Source organism: Lingula anatina, chromosome 8, assembly GCF_051362555.1.
Source record: "Lingula anatina isolate TDL-2025a chromosome 8, LinAna3.0, whole genome shotgun sequence".
NCBI classification, from domain to species: domain Eukaryota; kingdom Metazoa; phylum Brachiopoda; class Lingulata; order Lingulida; family Lingulidae; genus Lingula; species Lingula anatina.
In genome coordinates, this window is record NC_141774.1 from 682,097 (window position 1) to 704,185 (window position 22,089).

The following is a 22,089-nucleotide window of genomic DNA, read 5'->3' on the forward strand; positions in this document are numbered from 1 at the left end:
TTGATAAACAGATTTAACAATATTTTTTTGGCACGTCTTTAAATGTAACTCAGAACCTGTCTTTGTAGAATTAATATTACTGATTGAAAAATGAGTGAATAAAATATAAATTGTTATAAAATATTTAAATTAGTGTGCAAGAAAGTATGCACAAAGTGCCCAGGAGGTGTGCAAGAAGTGCACAAGAGGTGTGCAAAAAGTACGCAGGAGGTGTGCAAGACGTATGCAGGAGGTGTGCAAGATGTGTGCAGGAAGTGTGCAAAAAGTACGCAGAAGGTATGCAAGAAGTACGCAGAAGGTATGCAAGAAATACGCAGGAGGTATGCAAGAGGTATGCAAGAAGTGAGCTGGTTGTGGTGTAGGGGGTATGCAGTTAGTGTGCAGGAGATGTGCAAGGAGTGTGCAGGAGGTGCGTATTTTACCATGCAAATGAGGCGTGCTGCACATCCGCAGAAACCCTTACTGTGAATCTGCTGCGCATCCGCAGAAACAGTGTGGGAGAAGCATAAAATTTTGCTACGGGATGTCAGGTGAGAGGCAATACGTGTATAAAGAAAACAAATCTATCAATTTGATTGCCATTTCAGTCGATTTCTATATAGCAAGAGTACACAAGTTGTGTTTAAGAAGTTGGTTCAATCAACTAAGACCTGCCAAATCAAAATAATTTTTGTAACACCGATCAAAATTTTAAATACTGCTGCCCTTTGATTAGATTTTGCAGCGGCCATTTACACTACAGTTTAACGAAACTGAGGGTCAGTGTAACAGAAAATACACCCACCATTTAGTTATAATGGTTAGGGTTAGCCTGACCTAAGGGGGTCAAAATCGATGGCGAGGCTTACCTGTACAAATGGATGGGGAGTTGACTCTCTTTCTGATTACACTGTTAATTGCAGGTTTTTTTATGAATCCTTTTCTAGACTTGGCAACACACGATAACACACAAATAAACACAGCTTGGTGATGCAATATTTCAGTAATATATCCCACAGGAAAAGGAAATTATTAAATGTTTGATTGGATAAAAGAAACAAAGATACATTAAAAACAGCCTGTCAGTGTAATGCATTATGCCAATTTATATCAGCTTATTGTCAGGCGTACCATGTATGCATAAATTCCCACCATTATCTAGGATGAAATAAGCTGATCTCGTGCATCGCATTAATATTAATGGTATTAAGTATGACAATAGAAAATGTTAAATTGATCTCTCGCCTTTGTAAGTCTTATATAACAAGAAAGTATAACTCATAATAGCCAAGTCTAATGTGTTCCTATCTATCCTAGTTCCCTCACAGCCGTCTATGGGTAACATTGATACTACACCTGTTTCAATCACTCTCAAATGGAGTAGAAAGGAAGATGAACCAAATGTGACCGAAGCAATAGTCACATATTGGCAACCTGGATTGACACAGCAAACAAAACGTATATCTACCAGAGATCCCCAGCAGCTTCTTATATCTTCCTTGAAACCCAACACACGCATTGAAGGCTATGTTGAACTGGTGTGCGGTGATAAAACAAGCGACAAGACACATTGGTCTGCGAAGACAGGTATGGCATTGTAGGGGATGATGTAAGATTTCATTTATGTTTTAACGAAATATCTCCTTAGCAAGTGTTTTCAGTTTGCAGCAAACCAAACAGTTCGCAAGTAACTGTTTGTATGTTGCAGAAAGAAGAATTACATATAAATATGGAGAAAGATTTGCAGGAAGATTTAACGTTTGCGAGAAGTTTGCAAAAAAGTCTGCAGACCTCATTTGCATGGCAAAATATCTTCTTGCAGATTTGCACAAAAATTGCAGCAAATATGATTTTTTCTATTGGAATTATGTTTTTTTATTCAAATTTAGAACAGTTATATTACATAATATGTTTATTTTTCCTTAAAATAATTTATTGTTGCGTTTTATTCTTCAGGAGCTTATAAAGTTTCCAGGTACATATTGTATGGTTATTGTTAAATGACATGTGCCGCACGATGTACTGTAATGATATTTTCTTATTAAGATTTTTCTTAAACCTAAGCTATATCGGTTTGGCAAAATGATCAGTTTTGAATATGCTTTTCTCAGAACCCATGAAAACTGGACCGGTCCATGTTGTTGGTATAACTGAATCTACGGCACAATTGTCTTGGGCAAAAGTCGATACTTTAGGAACCATACAGTACTGCGTTTACTATAAAGATAAGTCATCAACATCCGCAAAGTGGTTCAGAAAGGTCATAAATGTACTTAGCCTTAATCTAACAGACTTGACACCTGGAACAGAATACACAGTGATGATATCAGTTCTGGTGGACGGTGATGATTCTGGACACGGAACCACTGTGGAATTCGCGACACGTAAGTGTTTAGATCCCAGTAGCAAATTGTTCAAAGGCATTTTTTATGTACAGACACAGATGTGTCTGTACATATAGCCATCATCTGCGTCTGTCGTCGCCGTCGCTGTCGCCGTCGTTGCCGTGCACTTTTACCGATAACACGATAAGTGGAAAACTGTTTTTTCTTTTGGCTTGAAACTTACAGAACTGATGAATATTTGTAATACGCAGGTCAAGTTCGAAAATCAGCATGATCGGGTCACTTATAGGGAATTTATGCTGTTTTTATGTACAGACGCTGATGATGTACAGTCATCAGCGTCTGTCGTTGCCGTCGCCGTCGTTGCCGTCGTCGCCGTGCACTTTTACCGATAACACGATAAGTGGAAAACTGTTTTTTATTTTTGTTTGAAACTTACAGAACTGATGAATATTCATAATACGCAGGTCGAGTTCGAAAATCAGCATGATCAGGTCACTTATATTGAATTTATGCTGTTTTTTCACTTTTTTCAGCATATATGCAGCACCGATAACACGATAAGTGGAAAACCATTTTACCTTTTGACTTGAAACTTACAGAACTGATGAATATTCATAATACGCAGGTCGAGTTCGAAAATCAGCATGATTGGGTCATTTTTAGTGAATTTAGGCTATTTTTTCTCTTTTTTCAGCATATGTGCAGCACCGATAACACGATAAGTGGAAAACCATTTTACCTTTCGGCTTGAAACTTACAGAACTGATAAATATTCATAATACGCAGGTCAAGTTTAAAAATCAGCACGATCGGGTCATTTATAGGGAATTTATGCTGTTTTTTCACTTTTTTCAGTATATATGCAACACTGATAACACAATATAAGAAAAACAGATTGGCCAATTGTCATGAAACTCACAGGAGGGGCCAATCTTACTAAAACGCAGGTTGAGTTTGAAAATCAGCATAATCAGTCCATTATTTTAGAAGTTATGCTGTTTTTTCACATTTCCTCACATTCAATTCTTAGACATGTTAACAGTCTCATTATTGAACTAATAAGATACGTAAAAGTGTTTGTTTGACATTTCCTGCATCTTTACAACATTGTTAGTTGATTTTTTAAAAATGATGGTAAACTTGTTATCATGTATTGTGTAATAAAGTGTCAAAAATGGAAATAAACAAATATCATTGCAGTTTGTCAGATGCATTCATCCACTATGTTCAGAATCTCAGAATGCAGGAAGTTGGACATTTAACACTGTTCTATTGATACTTTTCCCATCTCATCAATTTTCTTCATTGGTCATATAAAAATGGCAGTAAACTGTTTATTTTGTTTTATGTTAAAAAAGTGTTAAAAATGGAAATAAACCCATTTCAGAACAGTGCTGTCTTGTTTACATTTTGGCATTTTCAATATGTGACTTTGAAGTTCCATGGGCCTGAAGACTTTTGCTTGTCACATTTTCTGAATAACCATGATACTAATATTTTATAATTAAAAATTGATGGTCATTATGCTGTAAAACATTATGTAATATTGCATCAAAATGTGAAGAAACCCCTATTTTGGGCACTGCTCCCATGATGACCATTTAAGGAAAATCATGTCACTTACTGTTCTCAAACTTACAGGAAAGAGACATGGGACTAAAATACAGCTTCAGTAGGCAATGCAGTCTGTTTGGTAAATTTTTCTGGCAATTAAACAGTTTTTTTGTGAAAATTTAATTTTTCACATATTGGCATTTCCAAGGTGTGACTTAGAACCTCCACGGGCTTGAAGACCCATGCTAGTCACATTTTGTGAAAATCCATGACACTTATATTTTATTATTAATAATCGATGGTCATTATGCTGTTAAGCATTATGTAATGTTGCATCAAAATAGAAGAAAACACAATTTTTGGTGCTGCTGCCTTGATGACCATTATGGGAAAACCGTGTTACTTATGACTGTCAAACTTTCAAAAAAGAAACACAGGACTAAAATGCAGCCTGAGTTAGAAAAGCAGTCTAATTGGCTTCTTTTTCTGGAAGTTATACATTTTAGTGTAATATTCATTATCTTTTTGGCATATTCATTGTGGGACTCGGAGCTTCCATGGACATGAAGCCAAATGGTAATCATATTTTCTACATGTCCATCCTATTTATAGTCAATAAACAAAAATTGGTGATAATTATTCTCTAATTTATTATGTAATGTTACATCAAAATTGACAACAATCTTTTTGCACTGCTACTGCAAACATTATGAAAAGAAAACTGTGCCACTTATTATAATTTTAAACTTACAAGTACGATTTTTAGGATTGGCCTTCAGCTCATGAGAAAACCAGCTCTATTGGATTATCATGTTTATTGTATTTATGCATTTTTTGTGAAATTTTCATTTTTCTCATTCTGGCACTTTCTAAGTATAAACTTGAACTCTGATGGGCCTGGAGCCTTATGCTTTTACTTTCGTCTGTGTTACCTGTTGTGCATAAGTTGATGTTGACTGTGCAGTTAAACATAATGTATTATTGCATCAGGATTGGTAGTCTCCTATTTTGGGCATTATGGTTTTGTGCTTTTCTTAAGGTGTGACTTATGGGCCTAAAGACCTTTGAGTGGGTCAGTCTGTAAATTACCCTTGGGTATCACTAGATTAATTTCAGAGTTATAAAGTCATTTGCTTTAATAGGCCATTAAATGAGATTATGTAAAGCACACTTGTTGATATTTCCCTGTAAACTCCCAAAGGTAAAGCTCTCTGCTAGATTAATAATAAGGAAGCAGTGATAATTATGCAGGTAAATTTTGTTTAATATTGCAAATAAGTTTAAAAAAAAAAAAAATATATATATATATATATATATATATATATATATATATATATATATATATCAAACTGGAAGATTAAAAGTTTGAATAGCATCTTCATTGGAATTATATTTACCTCAAGCTCTGCCAAGGAGGTTATATTTTCACCCCTGTTTGTCTGTCATCCACATAACACAAAAAAGTTATGGACCGATTTTGCAGAAATTTTCAGGAACTGTCGGAAGTGGGCCAAAGAGGACAATGATTAATTTTTGGTGGTGGTCCGGATCAATAATCAATCAATTATCAATAATAATCAACAATTGCTGCCTTGGCAGAGGTCTGCACTCTCAAAGTGCTTTTCTAGTTTTGTTGTTTTCCTTTATAATTTTTTTCTCAAACACTTGCATTTGTGACTTTTAACTCTCATCTGCCTGGGGCTCTGCACATTTTCTGTATTTCTACATAAGCAGTTGTATTGTTTTTTATGTCTTAAAACATTATGTAATATTATTTTATGCACTGTCATCATTTTTCAAATATTGAGACTTTCATAATGTGAATTTGAACTCTCATGGTCCTGAAACTGTAATCTTATTGAAGGGGTGGATTGAGACCATCTTCTGGATCTTCCGGAAGACAGTCAGGTTATTAAGTTTATATTGACTGGTATCTATTTTTTTCTGTTGGAAGACCATCAAAATGGAGGATGGATCAACATAGATACTTTGTAATACTGTCAGAAAATATCTCTGGGTCTGCTCCTGTTATTGACCATGTTACCTGTTGTGCAAGATTAAAATTCAGTGTTGACTGACAGTGCTATTATAAGCATTATTTATTATTGCATCAAAATTGACAAAATGACCTTTTTTGCATCTTTATTTTCTGTTTTTTGTCTGTACATTTGACAGCTTTGCTGCCTTGTTTCACTTTTTTCAGCATAAATGCAGCACCGATAACACGATAAGTGGAAAACCATTTTACGTTTTGGCTTGAAACTTACAGAACTGATGAATATTCATAATACGCAGGTCAAGTTCGAAAATCAGCATGATCGGGTCCCTTATAGGGAATTTATGCTGTTTTTTCACTTTTTTCAGCATATATGCAGCACCGATAACACAATTAGTGGAAAACCATTTTACCTTTTGGCTTGAAACTTACAGAACTGATGAATATTCATAACACGCAGGTCAAGTTCGAAAATCAGCGTGATTGGGTCATTTTTAATGAATTTAGGCTATTTTTTCTCTTTTTTCAGCATATATGCAGCACCGATAACACCATAAATGGAAAACCATTTTACCTTTTGGCTTGAAACTTACAGAACTGATGAATATTCATAATACGCAGGTTAAGTTCGAAAATCAGCATGATCGGGCCATTTTTAGGGAAGTTATGCTGTTTTTTCACTTCTTTCAACATATATGCATAGCTAATAATACAATATAAGAAAAACAGATAGGCCAATTGTCATTATACTCACAGGAGTAGTCAAACTAACTAAAACGCAGGTTGAGTTCCAAAATCAGCATAATCGGGACATTCTTTTAGAAGTTATGCTGTTTTTTCACATTTCCTCAGATTCAATTCTTAGGCATGTTAACAGTCTCATTATTGAACTAATAAGATATGTAAAAGTGTTTGTTTGACATTTCCTGCATCTTAATAACATTGTTAGTTGATTATGTAAAAATGATGGTAAACTTGTTATTGTGTATTATGTTATAAAGTGTCAAAAATGGAAATAAACAAATATCATTGCAGTTTGTCAGATTCAATCATCTACAAAATTCATTATCTCAGAATGGAGGAAATCGGACATTTAACACTGTTCTATTGATATTTTTCCCGTCTCATCAATTTTCCTAGTTGATCATATACAAATGATAGAAAACTGTTTATTTTGTTTTATGTTAAAAAAGTGTTTTAAAAATGGAAGTAAACCCATTGCAGAACAGTGCTGTCTTGTTTCAGCATATATGCAGCACCGATAACACGATAAGTGGAAAACCATTTTACCTTTTCCCTTGAAACTTACAAAACTGATGAATATTCATAATACGCAGGTCAAGTTCGAAAATCAGCATGATCGGGTCACTTTTAGGGAATTTATGCTGTTTTTTCACTTTTTTCAGCATATATGCAACACCGATAACACGATAAGTGAAAAACCATTTTACCTTTTGGCTTGAAAGTTACAGAACTGATGAATATTCATAATACGCTGGTCAAGTTCGAAAATCAGCATGATCGGGTCATTTTTATGTACAGACACAGATGTGTCTGTACATATTGCCATCACCTGCGTCTGTCGTCGCCGTCGCCGATCATGTCGCCGTCGCCGTCGCCGTGCACTTTCAGCGTTAACACCATAAGTGGAAGACAGTTTTACTTTTTGGCTTTATATTTACAGAGCTGATGAATATTCATAAAACACAGGTCAAGTTCGAAAATCAGCATGATCGGGCCATTATTGTAGAATTTATGCTGTTTTTTCACTTTTCAGCATATATGCAACACTGTTAACACATTTCAAGGAAAACTGATAGGCCTGTTGTCATGAAACTCACAGGAGTAATCAATCTTACTAAAACGCAGGTCAAGTTCGAAAATCAGCATAATTGGACCATTATTTTATAAGTTATGCTGTTTTTTCACATATCCTCAGATTCAATTCTTAGGCATGTTAACAGTCTAATTATTCAATTAATAAGATATGTAAAAGTGTTTGTTTGACATTTCCTGCATCTTTACAACATTGTTAGTTGATTACGTAAAAATGATGGTAAACTTGTAATCGTGTATTTTGTAATAAGGTGTCAAAAATGGAAATAAACTCATATCATTGCAGTTTGTAAGATTCAATCATTCACTATGTTCAGAAACTCAGAATGGAGGAAATTGGACATTTGACACTGTTCTATTGATATTTTTCACATCTCATCAATTTTCTTAGTTGATCATACAAAAATGGCAGTAAACTGTTAATTTTGTTTTATGTTAAAAAAGTGTTAAAAATGGAAATAAACCCATTTCAGAATAGTGCTGTCTTGTTTCACATTTCCTCAGATTCAATTCTTAGGCATGTTAACAGTCTCATTATTCAATTAATAAGATATGTAAAAGTGTTTGTTTGACATTTCCTGCATCTTTACAACATTGTTAGTTGATTACGTAAAAATGATGGTAAACTTGTAATCGTGTATTGTGTTATAAGGTGTCAAAAATGGAAATAAACTCATATCATTGCAGTTTGTAAGATTCAATCATTCACTATGTTCAGAAACTCAGAATGGAGGAAATTGGACATTTGACACTGTTCTATTGATATTTTTCACATCTCATCAATTTTCTTAGTTGATCATATAAAAATGGCAGTAAACTGTTAATTTTGTTTTATGTTAAAAAAGTGTTAAAAATGGAAATAAACCCATTTCAGAATAGTGCTGTCTTGTTTCACATTTCCTCAGATTCAATTCTTAGGCATGTTAACAGTCTCATTATTTAATTAATAAGATATGTAAAAGTGTTTGTTTGACATTTCCTGCATCTTTACAACATTGTTAGATGATTACGTAAAAATGATGGTAAACTTGTAATCGTGTATTGTGTAATAAGGTGTCAAAAATGGAAATAAACTCATATCATTGCAATTTGTAAGATTCAATCATTCACTATGTTCAGAAACTCAGAATGGAGGAAATTGGACATTTAACACTGTTCTATTCATACTTTTCCCATCTTATCAATTTTCTTAGTTGGTCATATAAAAATGGCAATAAAATGTTTATTTTGTTTTATGTTAAAAAAGTGTTAAAATGGAAATAAACCCATTTCAGAACGGTGCTGTCATGTTTACATTTTGGCATTTTCAAGATGTGACTTTGAAGTTCCATGGACCTGAAGACCTTTGCTAGTCACATTTTCTGAATATCCGTGATACTAATATTTTATAATTAAAAATTGATGGTCATTATGCTGTTAAACATTATGTAATGTTGAAGAAACCCTTATTTTGGGCACTGCTCCCATGATGACCATTTAAGGAAAATCATGTCACTTACTGTTCTCAAACTTACAGGAAAGAAACATGGGACTAAAATACAGCTTCAGTAGGCAATGCAGTCTGTTTGGTATTTGTTATTTATTTATTTATTTATTTATTTATTTTTTTTTTTTTTGGCAGTTAAACAGTTTTTTGTGAAAATTTAATTTTTCACATATTGGCAATTTCAAGGTGTTACTTTAAAGTTCCATGATCTTGAAGACTTTTGCTTGTCACATTTTCTGAATGTCCATGTTACTAATATTTTATTAATAACATTTGATTGTCATTATGCTGTCAAACATTATGTAATGTTGCATCAAAATTTGAAGAAACCCCTATTTTGGGCACTGCTCCTATGATGACCATTTAAGGGAAATCATGTCACTTACTGTTCTCAAACTTACAGGAAAGAAACATGGGTCTAACATACAGCTTCAATAGGCAACGCAGTCTGTTTGGTAAATTTTTCTTGCAATTTAACAGTTTTTTGTGAAAATTTAATTTTTCACTTATTTGCATCTTTATTTTCTGTTCTTTGTCTGTACATTTGACAGCTTTGCTGCCTTGTTCTTGTTTTTCTGTCTAGTTCTTGCAACATGTTGTAACAGTTGTAATCATTTTTCAATGGATCCATGAAGTTTTCTGCCCATTTTTGGGTTTGCTCCATTCAAAAATCCATTGAAGTTATCATACCACTTGGCAGGTGGAATGAGTGATTTGTTTTCTGCTGACTTTCTTAATCTCTTGAAATTCCCATAGAACATTTTAGGATCATTACTGGCAACAATAATCTTGTCCCTTTTTTGTTCTGTAAGTATGCTTTCTTATCATGAATTAAAATGTTTTTCTCCCAATATAAGTTGTGTTGTTTATCAGGTTAGCCATCCTTCACACTTCATTTAGTTTTCTATTTTTCTCCATCGTAGCCTGTTGACAATCAGCATCCTAGCAGTTCAGTTGAGATATGACACTCTTAGTTTGATTGCATACAATATTCTCTCAACAACTGCTCTGTAAAATACCTTATTGCAATGCATCCATTGATATCATTTCAATGATAGCGAGAGCTGTTCACTTCCCGCTATCATATTATATCAGTAACCTCACCTAGTAGATTTAAAAGTTTCAGCCTTTTCAATATCCCATTTGGATATTTATCCCTCTGCTACTGCACTCATGTGTTCTGACTGCTCATCCTTATTTTTCACATTTCACCATATATGGTAATGGGAAGTGAGCTGAAAAACCTTGGTGAAGTACATCATCATATAATGTAATTTTTTGGGGTAACTTTGAACTTACCAAAATGTTACGTACAATGGCACGCAGCCTCGTTATTTGTTACACATGCGCAGTTCCCTTCTTCGATCATCATCACAAATAATACCATTTAGAAAATGCACACTACACACAGGAGTTAATTACCTAGCTTTGTTAGTGTGAATGAGAAAGTAATGTTCAAGCAATGCATGCGTAAATGAATGTGTTATTTAATTATCACGATGCTTTTTCCTATTTGCAGTGTGATGCAATATAACAAATCTGTCCTGATTTGGTGAACACATTATATCTTTTCACTGCTACAGGGCCAGTCAAACCGACAGATGTGAAGGTTATGGATCAGCCATCTCCAGAAGCAGCCGCCATTCAGTGGGAGCCTCCTGCATGCCATGTAGATCACTACCGGCTTGAATACAAAGCAGATAAAGGGCAGCCAGTGATTTACAACATACCTAACACGGAATCGACCTGTACGTTATCTGGTCTTATCCCTGGAACTGAGTATACCGTTTCCCTATGCTGCATAAGCCACAGAAAAGAGAGTGAAAAATACATGTTCACATTTACAACAGGTATGTTGCAGTTATTCCAAACATATCCAATTGCAAAGTAACACACGTTTTTATGTAGGCCTACAGACACAGATGTGTCTCTACATATAGTCGTCACCTGCATCTGTCGTCGCCGTCGTTGAACCAATGAAGCTGATTTTAACACTCAACCTGTATTTTAGTAAGATTGAGACGATATACTTATTTTATTACTTTCCCTTGAAGTGCGTTATCAGTGTTGCATATATGCTGAAGAAAGCAACAACAACAACAGCATTACTTTTAAAAAATGATTTTCCAACTTGACCTGCGTATTATAAATATTCATCAATTCTGTAAGTTTCAAGTCCACTTATCATGTTATTAGTATTGCATATATGCTGGAAAAAGTGAAAAAAAAAAAAAAAGCATAAGTTATGCCATAACTTTTAGGAATATGGCCCAATCATGCTGATTTTCGAACTTGACCTGCATATTATGAAAATTCATCAGTTCTGTTAGTTTCAAGCCAAAAAGTAAAATGGTTTTCCACTTATCGTGTTATCGGTGAAAGATAATGAATGTCTAAATTATTAGTGTCACATAATTAATAATCAGTGATAATTATGCAGATAAATTTTGTTTCATATTGCAAAGTTTACAGAAGAAAAAACGTCACTGTATAATGCCAACATTAATGGTGTAGATGAATAACAGTGCTTTATTATCCTCAAACTCAATGGGGTTATTGATATCATGTTAATACAGCTGGATTTAAGTTTGAATAGCAACTTTATTGAAATATTTGTACCACCAGCGTAGGCGCTGGCCGTACACAAGGCTTTAGTCCCGATCGGCCTGTTCTGCCGGCTACGCTGCCATGTCATCGTTACCACTTCTCCTCCTAGACGGTGAGGGCCCCCGTACCCATCTCTTGGATTTAGGTCACCTATAATCTCAACTCGTTCCATGTAAAATTTGGGCTTCATCTGTATTGGGGTGGAGGTGTGGTGCTCATTGCAATGCACCCTTGTCCAAAAATGGCAAAATTAAATGCTAATTATCTACCCTACCGAAGGAATTATGGGAAAAATTTCTACAGACGGCTGACCGAAAGTCATGTGGAGATTTCAATATGCCCTTGGATTTGACCTTTGACCTTTGTTTCAAGGTCAAACGGGCCAAAATTTTCAAAAAAAAATTAAATTGCGCTGATATTCCGAAACTACACAGACCTATCCTATAATATTATTGGCAGGTGTTACCCATCACCTCATCTTTCACTTCCGTGAGTTTGGGGTCATTCGTTGCATTTTCATGGGAGTAGCAGCCATAAGATACCGAAACTGAAAACTGTCTCTAATGTTCAGGTGAGCTGAAAAGCTGGCTCAAGTTTACCTTATAGCAAAACGAGCATAACTTGGAAATTAATGGAGGTAACTTGCTGAAATTTCCTGAATAGAAAGTTACTGCAATTGACATCATCTCTGTGAATTTTCAGGCAAATGTATGGAGAAATAAAAAATAAATGTGCATAAGATAATTCAACTTTGTTTTATTTCACCCATTACCGAATGAAAATGTAGTTTTTAACCGGTCATAACTTTTGATACTGCATGTTGAATTTAAATGTAATTATATTTTCATTTAGCTTGAAATATTGGCTTTTTAAAAATGTATACTTTGTATTGGTAATAAAGGCAAACAAATAAATTATGGCCAATTTACTGAGGTGACCCAGCTTTTCAAGGCTAGCTCACAGAATTAATTGGGCACAGCAGAACTTTATGGGTCAGCATTAACCGGATCCTATGGGGTTAACATCAAATTTCACAAAAAATCATAAAATGAGAACAAAATACATTCTACCAAAATATGCAGTTTCAAGTCCAAAATTAGTACTTAGTGGCATAGCCATGTGACCTAATAATAGGTGCCAGTCTACGAGGCAAGGATTCATATAATAGAGGCTGTACGGGTTCTCAACGAGAAGACCAAGTTTCCCCGTGATTTTACGAGATCTGCCTTGAGGTGGGGTTAAAATATGGAGACCACAAAAGCAGCGATTTCTTTACTTAAAAAATAGTTGAACTTACACATTTTTTGAGCTACAGGCTTGTTCTTTTTTCACTTTATAAAGAAAAAGTATTGATATAATATGTACATACACCTGACATGTTGAACTTGCCAAGTAAGCTAAGAGCCGATGACGCTTGCAAAGCAAAATTCGTCCGGAGGACGTGCTACGCAGCAAAGGTCGCGTTAAACAGGCTACATCACCAGATGCTTGTGGTACAGGAAAATGACATAAGTGACCATGCCCGTTGATACGCATGCCTTTTAGATGAAAGTGGCTAGGATTGAATGGGAATCGGACGGATGATGCCCCGGCAGCTTCCAATTATTCTGTGGCCAATGTTAAACTTTGCCAGGTAAGGAAATATTTCTTAATTTTTATGTACAGACACAGATGTGTCTGTACATATAGCCATCACCTGCGTCTGTCATCGCCGTTGTTGCCATCGTCGCTGTCGTTGCCGTCGTCGCCGTCGCCGCCGTCGCCGTGCACTTTTACCGATAACACGATAAGTGGAAAACCGTTTTTTCTTTTGGCTTGAAACTTACAGAACTGATGAATATTCATAAAACGCAGGTCAAGTTCGAAAATCAGCATGATCGGGCCATTTTTGGGGAATTTATGCTGTTTTTTCACTTTTTTCAGCATTTATGCAGCACCGATAACACGATAAGTGGAAAACCGTTTTTTCTTTTGGCTTGAAACTTACAGAACTGATGAATATTCATAATACGCAGGTCAAGTTCGAAAATCGGCATGATCGGGCCATTAATATTGAAGAAATGCAGTTTTTTCACTTTTTTCAACATTTATGCAACACCGATAACACAATATTTGAAAAACCATTTTACCTTTTGACTCGAAACTTACAGAACTGATAAATATTCTTAATACGCAGGTCAAGTTCGAAAATCAGCGTGATAGGAACATTTTCATGGAAGTCAGCTGTTTTTTCACTTTTTTCAGCATATATGCAACCCTGATAACATGATAAGTGAAAAACCGCTTTACTTTTTGGCTTGAAACTTACAGAACTGATGAATATCTATAATACGCAAGTCAAGTTCGAAAATTGGCATGATCAGAGCATTTTTATAAAAGTTTTGCTGTTTTTTCACTTTTTTTCAGCATATATGCAACACCTATAACACATTTTAAGGAAAATCGATTGCCCAATTGTCTTGAAATTCACAGTAGTGATCAGTGTTACTGAAATACAGATTAAGTTTTGAAAATAAGCTTGATCAGTAAAGGTTTGGTGAAGTTATGCCTTTTTTTGTATATAAGTGTTTTTTTTTCCTCAAATTTAATTCTCAGGCATGCTATCAATCTCATTTTTGAACTAATTATATATGTTAAGTTGTTCTTTTGACATTTTCTGCATCTTAACAACATTGTTATTAGTTGATTATAAAAAAATGATGGTAAACCTGATATTGTGTATTGTTTAATAAGTGTCAAAAATGGAAAAAAAAACACATATCTTTACAGTTTGTCAGATTCAACCATTCACTATGTTCAGAATTTCAGAATGGAGCAAGTTGGACATTTATAAATGTTCTGTTGATATTTTTGCTTTTACAACTTATTTTTTGATTGATCATATAAAAATTACAGTAAATTGATTATTTTGCTTTATGTAAAAAAGGTGTTGAAAATGGAAATAAACTCTTTCAATACAGTTTTCACTTGTTTACATTTTGGGATTTTTAAAGTATGACTCTGAACTCTATAGGCTAGTCACATTTTCTGAATATCCATGATACTTTTATTTATAATTAAAAAATTTATGGTTTTTATGCTGTTAAGCATTGTGTAATATTGCATCAAAATTGAACAAAACCCTATTCTGGGCACTTCCTCCGTAGTGGTGGTGAAAGGAAAACCATGTCACTTGCTCTTCTCACACTTACAGGAAAGAAACATAGGACTGAAATACAGCTTCAGTTGAAAAATTGTCTCATTAGTTTATTGTTTGGAAGTAATACAGGTTTTTTTGTGAAAATTTTTATCTTTCACATGTTGCAATTTTCAGTGTGGGACTTAGAGCTCCCTTGGGCATGAAGCCTAGTGGTAATCAAATTTTCTTAATGTCCATGTTTTTAATAGTAGATATTTTAAAATTGGTGGTATTTAATTAGTTAATCATTATGTAATGTTGCATCAAAATTGACAAAAAGCCTACTTTGTGCTCTGCTATCATTAATATTATGTAAAGTAAAGTGTTACTTTCTATTTTTTTACTATTCTTACAAAAATGATTCTTAGGATTGACATACAGCTCATATTAGAGAACCAGCTCTATTGGATTATCATTTTTATTAAATTTATGAATTTTTTGTGAAATTTTCATTTTTCTCATTCTGGCACTTTCTAATTGTAAACTTGAACTCTGATGGGCCTGGAGCCTTATGCTTTTACTTTCATCAGTGTTACCTGTACGTTGTGCATAATTAAAATTTGATGTTGACTGTGCAGTTAAACATAATGTATTATTGCATCAGAATTGGTAGTCTCCTGTTTTATTTTGTGCATTATTGTTTTCTGCTTTTCTTAAGGTGTGACTTATGGGCCTGAAGACCTTTGATAGACAAATTTGTGTGGTCAGTCTGTAAATTCCCCTTGGGTATTCACTAGGCTAATTTCAGTGCTATAAACTCATTTGCCTAATTAAGCGGCCATTAAATGAAATTTCATAAAGCACACTTGTTGATATTTCCCTGTAAACTCCCAAAGGTTAAGCTCTCTGCTAGATAACATAGTGTCCATAATAAGGAAGCAGTGAATAGCAGCTTCATTGGAATTATATTTTTGTTGTTTTCTTTTTAATTTTTTCTCCAACACTGGCATTTTTAAGATGTGATTTTTAACTCCCATCCACCTGAGGCTCTGCACATTTTCAGTATTTCCACATAAGCAGTTGTATTGGTATTCAGGCCTACCCAACTACCAGACTCGGCACCTAAGGATCCTGAATTAACCGGTATATCGGACCACACTACCCGTTTTCAAGGTGTGTGTCAGATCGCATTTCGGAGTATCAGCCAGAACACCGACAGGATGAGCCCTGGCATGTTCGACTGTCACCTTGATTGGATAGTAAACGATTGTCGTAAAACTGCTATATGATTTTAAAACCGGGTGCATAAATTTGAAAGCACTAGATGAACCTTAGACTGCCACATTAATCTAATACAATGCAAAAAAGCCCTAACAAAAGTGGTTAAAACATTCAAACCGAATGTCGTAAAGTCCCCAATGAAATAGAGTACTCTAAAGTAAGAGTACAGTTTATGGTTGTTCAGCCGAGCGTGGACGAGCCCGCAGTCGTGCTACAAAATGTGTTCTGGGGTATGATACTCCGAAATGCGATCTGACACACACCTTGAAAACGGGTAGCGTGGTCCGATATACCGGTTAATTCAGGATCCTTAGGTGCCGAGTCTAGTAGTTGGGTAGGCCTGGTATTTATGTCTTTAAACATGCTGTAATATTATTTTATGCACTGTCATCATTTTTCATATATTGGAACTTTCATCATGTGAATTTTAACTCTCATGGTCATGAAACTGTAATCTTATTGAAGGGGATTGATTGAGACCATTTTCTGGGTCTCCTGGAAGACAGTCAGATTTTAAAGTTTATATTTACGGGTTTCTGTTGGAAGACCATCAAAATGGAGGATGGATCAACAAAGATACTTTGGAATACTGTCAGAAAATATCTCTGGATCTGCTCCTGTTATTGACCATGTTACCTGTTGTGCATGATTAAAAATCAGTGTTGACTGACTGTGCTATTATAAGCATATATTATTGCATCAAAATTGACAAAATGACCTATATTGCATCTTGTTTTTAATGTTTTTTGTCTGTACATTTGACAGCTTTGCTGCCTTGTTTATAGTGTATATCACATCTCTGTTAATATATTACTGATGTATGATAGGTTTTGTCAGCTGATGTTTTTGAATCGTTTTATTCACAAACTAAAAAGGCCATCATTATCACTTTTAGTTTGAAGTTCAATCTCTCAAATAGCCACTACTATAGTGCTATGTTTAGTATCCGGCTCGTCAAATTTGTTATTGTGAGTGAACATAAATTATTCATTTTTTTTTCCAGTGGGGATGCCATATAAAACATGCTGTCGCTCTAGCATCATATTGGACATACCCGGTAAAAGGGGCTGAATAACTTCACATGCAAACTCTGGGATAAAGATGGATTACATTGCTTGGCAAATGTAAACCAGTCTAAATTGACTTGAATCCTCTAGCTGCAGGGATGGATTTTTGAAGATCAAATACCTTAGTGTACATACAAACTTAACAAACCTTGTTTATATAACAGGGGCAGTATTGTTATTCATTTTGAATGGAATGATGGACTTTCACAACTATATTTAATCACCTTTATGGCCTTTGCAGAGATTCATTTGCAACCTTTTTGTCCCTTATGGGAGTGGCATGACTGTTTTGCTTTCAGTGAGATCAATGTTAAAAGTAGGTCCATGTACATTCTACAAGCATTGGACATTTGTAAATAAAGTAATCCAGTGCTGTCGAGGGCTTAATTGCTTCATTCTTAAGGTTATCATAATTACTAAATTTAAATTATTAACTCCAGCGTATTGCAATATAAAAATTCCTACTTCTGTTTTTTTGAAAATATTCTTCAATCAGTGTTGGCTACAAACTTCCATTTTCACTATTTCCCTGATGCAGATGTCAAGAACTTTATATAGTTATCCACTCTTTTTCATTTTTAAATTGTCAATTTATATTACTGTCTTTGGGATTTAAAGAGATGCTTGTCTAAACATGCCACTGGATGCAAAATACACCTATTAAAGATATTGTTCATTTTTGATTGTTCTTCATTGACTGGTCATTTCATGAGATCCGTTTGAACAACAAAAGGTTTACAACTGCGACTAATTTTTCTTTATAAATGTTTTACTATTAAACTTCATTTATAAAGAAGTAAAATAAAACCAATTGACATTTCATTTACTGATGGATGGCATATCATAACATTAGACTTGCCTGCACCTTTGTTTTGATTTCACTAAATATATATTAACTAATTCAAAAGGCTTGAGTTTGATCATAAAGTTGATTTTCTTCATTTATTTACTTATGAAAATGATGCTATAGAAACTAATGGATAGCATTCACAAAATGTAAGTTTCATTGTGATCAGACCTGACTTAAATGACAGGAAAGATGACAAAAGAAAGTATTAAAATGGACAACATATAAGTTGAAATTTTCACAAAATCATTGCATTTTATTGACAGTTATACACAAATGCAACAAACTTGTATTTGTGATCTGAGTAAATGATATGAAAAACAGGTGTCATATAGTTATTTAAAAAAGTCACTACAGTAACATAAGAATGATACTAGCAAGAAAAATAATTTTCTTCATAAAATCATTAATGCAGTACAATACATAGGCCTATATATATATATATATATACCGGTATATATATATATATTCATAAAACCAAATATTTCATTTTAAAGTAATAAAGAAAATGCCTGATACTGTAAGTGACACCCAGACAAAAATTCCATCTGTTGACTCCTGATATAATTAAGTAAACAACATAATAACGAAGGACATAAGAGATTAATATACACTGAGCAATCTTCAACATCTGATTATCCTGACCACATGACTCTCACAGTTCTTGCCTGGTTCAATAACATGTGCTGTGTCTGTCATGCTCTAAAATAAATAAAAAAGAACTCTAACTCTAATTTTTACCTTACTTGCAATTATCATAACTGAGCACCCGGCATGGAATGTTACAAATGCAACTGGACATCGTGTTTACAGTACTTAATACCAGTAGGTGTGGAAGGTTCACCAATACGTATTTCATAATCAGGTACACGTTATATGGAGATAGGAATGGTACAAGCAAATTTGTCTGATATAGTTACTGTAAAGGACTATTAATCACAAGTACTAGGCTGTATTACATTAATAAATCATGGTGTCCTGTAAACATACACACAAAACTTACTTATTAATATGCCCCCCGACCGTTGATGATACGGGCTATACGGTGATGCCATGGAGCCAGTGACGTGCTTTCTTTCTACAAAATACTGCGACCTGATCTGTACTTTAAATATGTCGGCACTTTGTCCTTTCAATCTAATCAAGCTCAACTTATCTTTCTTCACTTGACTTCTCTCGCCAGTCGTGTCCGTCATCCATGGTCATTTTCCTGGTTTTCTTGCTTAACTTTAACTGCAATGCACCCTATGACACAACATTAGTAATTCGCCATTGTGTTCCTCTATTTCAAATTACATGACAACGCCAAATTTTACTCAATGCAATCCTATAACATAGACTTGTGCTCGACCGCAAGAGAAGTTTCAATGGCAGATTTTAACCCCACCTCTCGTGAAATCTCGCTCCAATCCAGGTCTCGTTTGACGTCATTTGCTGCGCAGATTTTCAAAATAGGCTATCCCAGACATTCCCTATTGTCTGATGCGTTCAGGGCTTATGCTGGCCCATGGTCATTTTCCTGGTTTTCTTGCTTAACTTTAACTGCAATGCACCCTATGACACAACATTAGTAATTCGCCATTGTGTTCCTCTATTTCAAATTACATGACAACGCCAAATTTTACTCAATGCAATCCTATAACATAGACTTGTGCTCGACCGCAAGAGAAGTTTCAATGGCAGATTTTAACCCCACCTCTCGTGAAATCTCGCTCCAATCCAGGTCTCGTTTGACGTCATTTGCTGCGCAGATTTTCAAAATAGGCTATCCCAGACATTCCCTATTGTCTGATGCGTTCAGGGCTTATGCTGGCCCAAGCATGAAACACTGAACAGGCCCGTAGCCAGAAATTTCAAAAGGGGGGTTCTTTTTCTGAAAAAGTGGACCTTTTACCATGAAACTTCCATGTACCTTAATTAAATTTCACTCAGAGGGGACCTTTTCCCTGCAAAAAGGGGGGTTCTTTCGAACCCCGGAACCCCCCTGGCTACAGGCCTGCTGAATATAACAGAGTTTGTTTGCTGGTTGGACGGGCATTTGTCTAAAGTTTTGACATATCATTCCACATGTTTTCTATAATGTTTGCATCTGGACTCTGGGCAGGTCAAATCAACCTGCGAGTGCCCTGTTGGTCAAACCAATCATCAACTGCTCTGGGCCTGTAACAAGGAGCATTGTCATGATCCTGGTGAAGAAATGGATAATTCCTGTCACCAAACATGTTAGTAATAGATGGTAGCAAGCCTGACATCGATATATTTCTAGTGATTCATGTTTCCATCGACCACTATCAACTCGCCCACGCCATGGATGCTGATGCAGCCCCACACCATAATAAATATGCTAGCTGGTTTGAAAATTCAGTGCATGTGGTTCAAATGCTTTACCCGTCTGTCATCAGTGTTCAGACCAAAGCGACACTCATCAGAAAAAATTATATAGGACCAATTGTCATGGACTGTCCAGTTCCAGATCCTGTTGACCCTAGTTCACTCTACATTGCCTGTTTTGTAACAATATAAGAGGTTTCAGTCATGCTACCCTGCTGTACACTCTCTGAGCATGTAACCGAAGCTTAGCAATTTTCACTGACACATTGTTGTGTGAAATTGTTCCACTGTGTTGTCAACTGACAAGCAGTATCAAACTTTGACCACCTGGACATCAAAATCAGTTGTCGGTCTTCACGGCCAGTAGTTTTTCTTGGACGACCCATCAGAGGCAATATGTCTCTTGATCCAGTGTTTCTATACTGAGACCAGACCCTCTGCACGGTTATGACTGAACAATTCAATTGTATCAATATTCTGACATTGCTTATATTCCGCCTTTTCAGGTTAATAACTTGACGCCTTTAAAGGTACATACGAACCGAGCATCAGTGGAGTGTGGATTCCGAGGAACACATGTAAACCACTTCTACTATATTCTTATATGACTCCAATAAATTCGACATACCAAGGGATAAACTGAATAGATCACTCGATCAGCCATAAAAGACCTTTAGACTGCTCCTTTCTTTAAATTTATGGTTGTAAATTTAACCTACTTCCGTGACCTACTTTCCTGCCCCATTGACATACAGCTTAGAATGCCAGCAGAAAAATCTGTTCAAACATCATTTTCGGGTAAAATTAAACAATGCCTTTTGGTAATTCTTTTAGTTATACTACTTGGAACTAGTCTATATGCTGGCATTTGGTTGGTTTTTGTGACAAAAAATTGACTTTGTATGCATCTTTAACCGTAAGATAATTGCCTGTATCTTGCCAAATCGGAGGAAGACAGGAATAACATTTGCTGTACATGTACAAGACCAACAATACAACTCCATGGTATAGCGGTTTTATACTCATTAGTCACATTATAAGTAGACCAGGCATTATAACTACCCAAGATCTACCTACTTTTAATACTCTGATTTAGGGGGTGACACTTCTATTGTCCAGTGTGTGTACATTATTGTAACTCCAAAATTGCAAAATTTAGTCCCTTATGTCTCCAAAACTGGCAGAGATAGGTTATTATTGAATTTGAATAGGAAGTCATATACTGACAATTTAACTGTGACCTTGAAATTGACCTTTGACCTACTTTTTACCATGAAATGAACTTTGGAACATTAAAGTCCCTTATATCTCGAAAACTGGCGAAGAAACGCCCACAGGTACTATTGAACTTGAATAGGAAGTCATATGTCGACAATCTAACTGTGACCTTAAAATTGACCTTTGACCTTCTTTTCACCATAAACTGAACTTTGCAACTTTTTAAATGTTTAGACTCCGTTCACATAAAAAGTCTATTTTCTAAAAATCTATTTTCTATTCATGGTATCTAGTAATCACGGTCCCTGTGCCCTGAATATCCCGAGAATTAATTACAGCTTTGGAAGTAACTGGCCATGATTACAAGATATTGCGAATAGAAAATAGATTTTAAGAAAATAGACTTTCCATGTGAACGAAG

At 35.1% G+C, this 22,089-nt stretch overlaps 1 protein-coding gene across 1 annotated transcript; it reads left to right on the top strand.

The window, feature by feature from the left end:
- Positions 1-880: 880 nt before the first annotated feature.
- LOC147760147 (collagen alpha-1(XII) chain-like) lies at positions 881-11,369 on the top strand. Its single transcript, XM_086994448.1, has 3 exons — positions 881-1,566; positions 2,091-2,363; positions 10,783-11,369. Exons 1-3 carry the CDS (start codon positions 1,314-1,316, stop codon positions 11,088-11,090), a joined length of 834 nt encoding a protein of 277 aa, XP_086850574.1. The 5' UTR covers positions 881-1,313; the 3' UTR covers positions 11,091-11,369.
- Positions 11,370-22,089: the final 10,720 nt, after the last annotated feature.

What these genes read in the sequence shown, in the direction of transcription:
- LOC147760147 (XM_086994448.1), top strand. Translation starts at nt 1,314, where the DNA reads ATGGGTAACATTGATACTACACCTGTTTCAATCACTCTCAAATGGAGT. An exon ending in ACATTGGTCTGCGAAGACAG is followed by an intron (nt 1,567 to 2,090) that starts GTATGGCATTGT and finishes TGCTTTTCTCAG; the next exon opens with AACCCATGAAAACTGGACCG. An exon ending in CACTGTGGAATTCGCGACAC is followed by an intron (nt 2,364 to 10,782) that starts GTAAGTGTTTAG and finishes TCACTGCTACAG; the next exon opens with GGCCAGTCAAACCGACAGAT.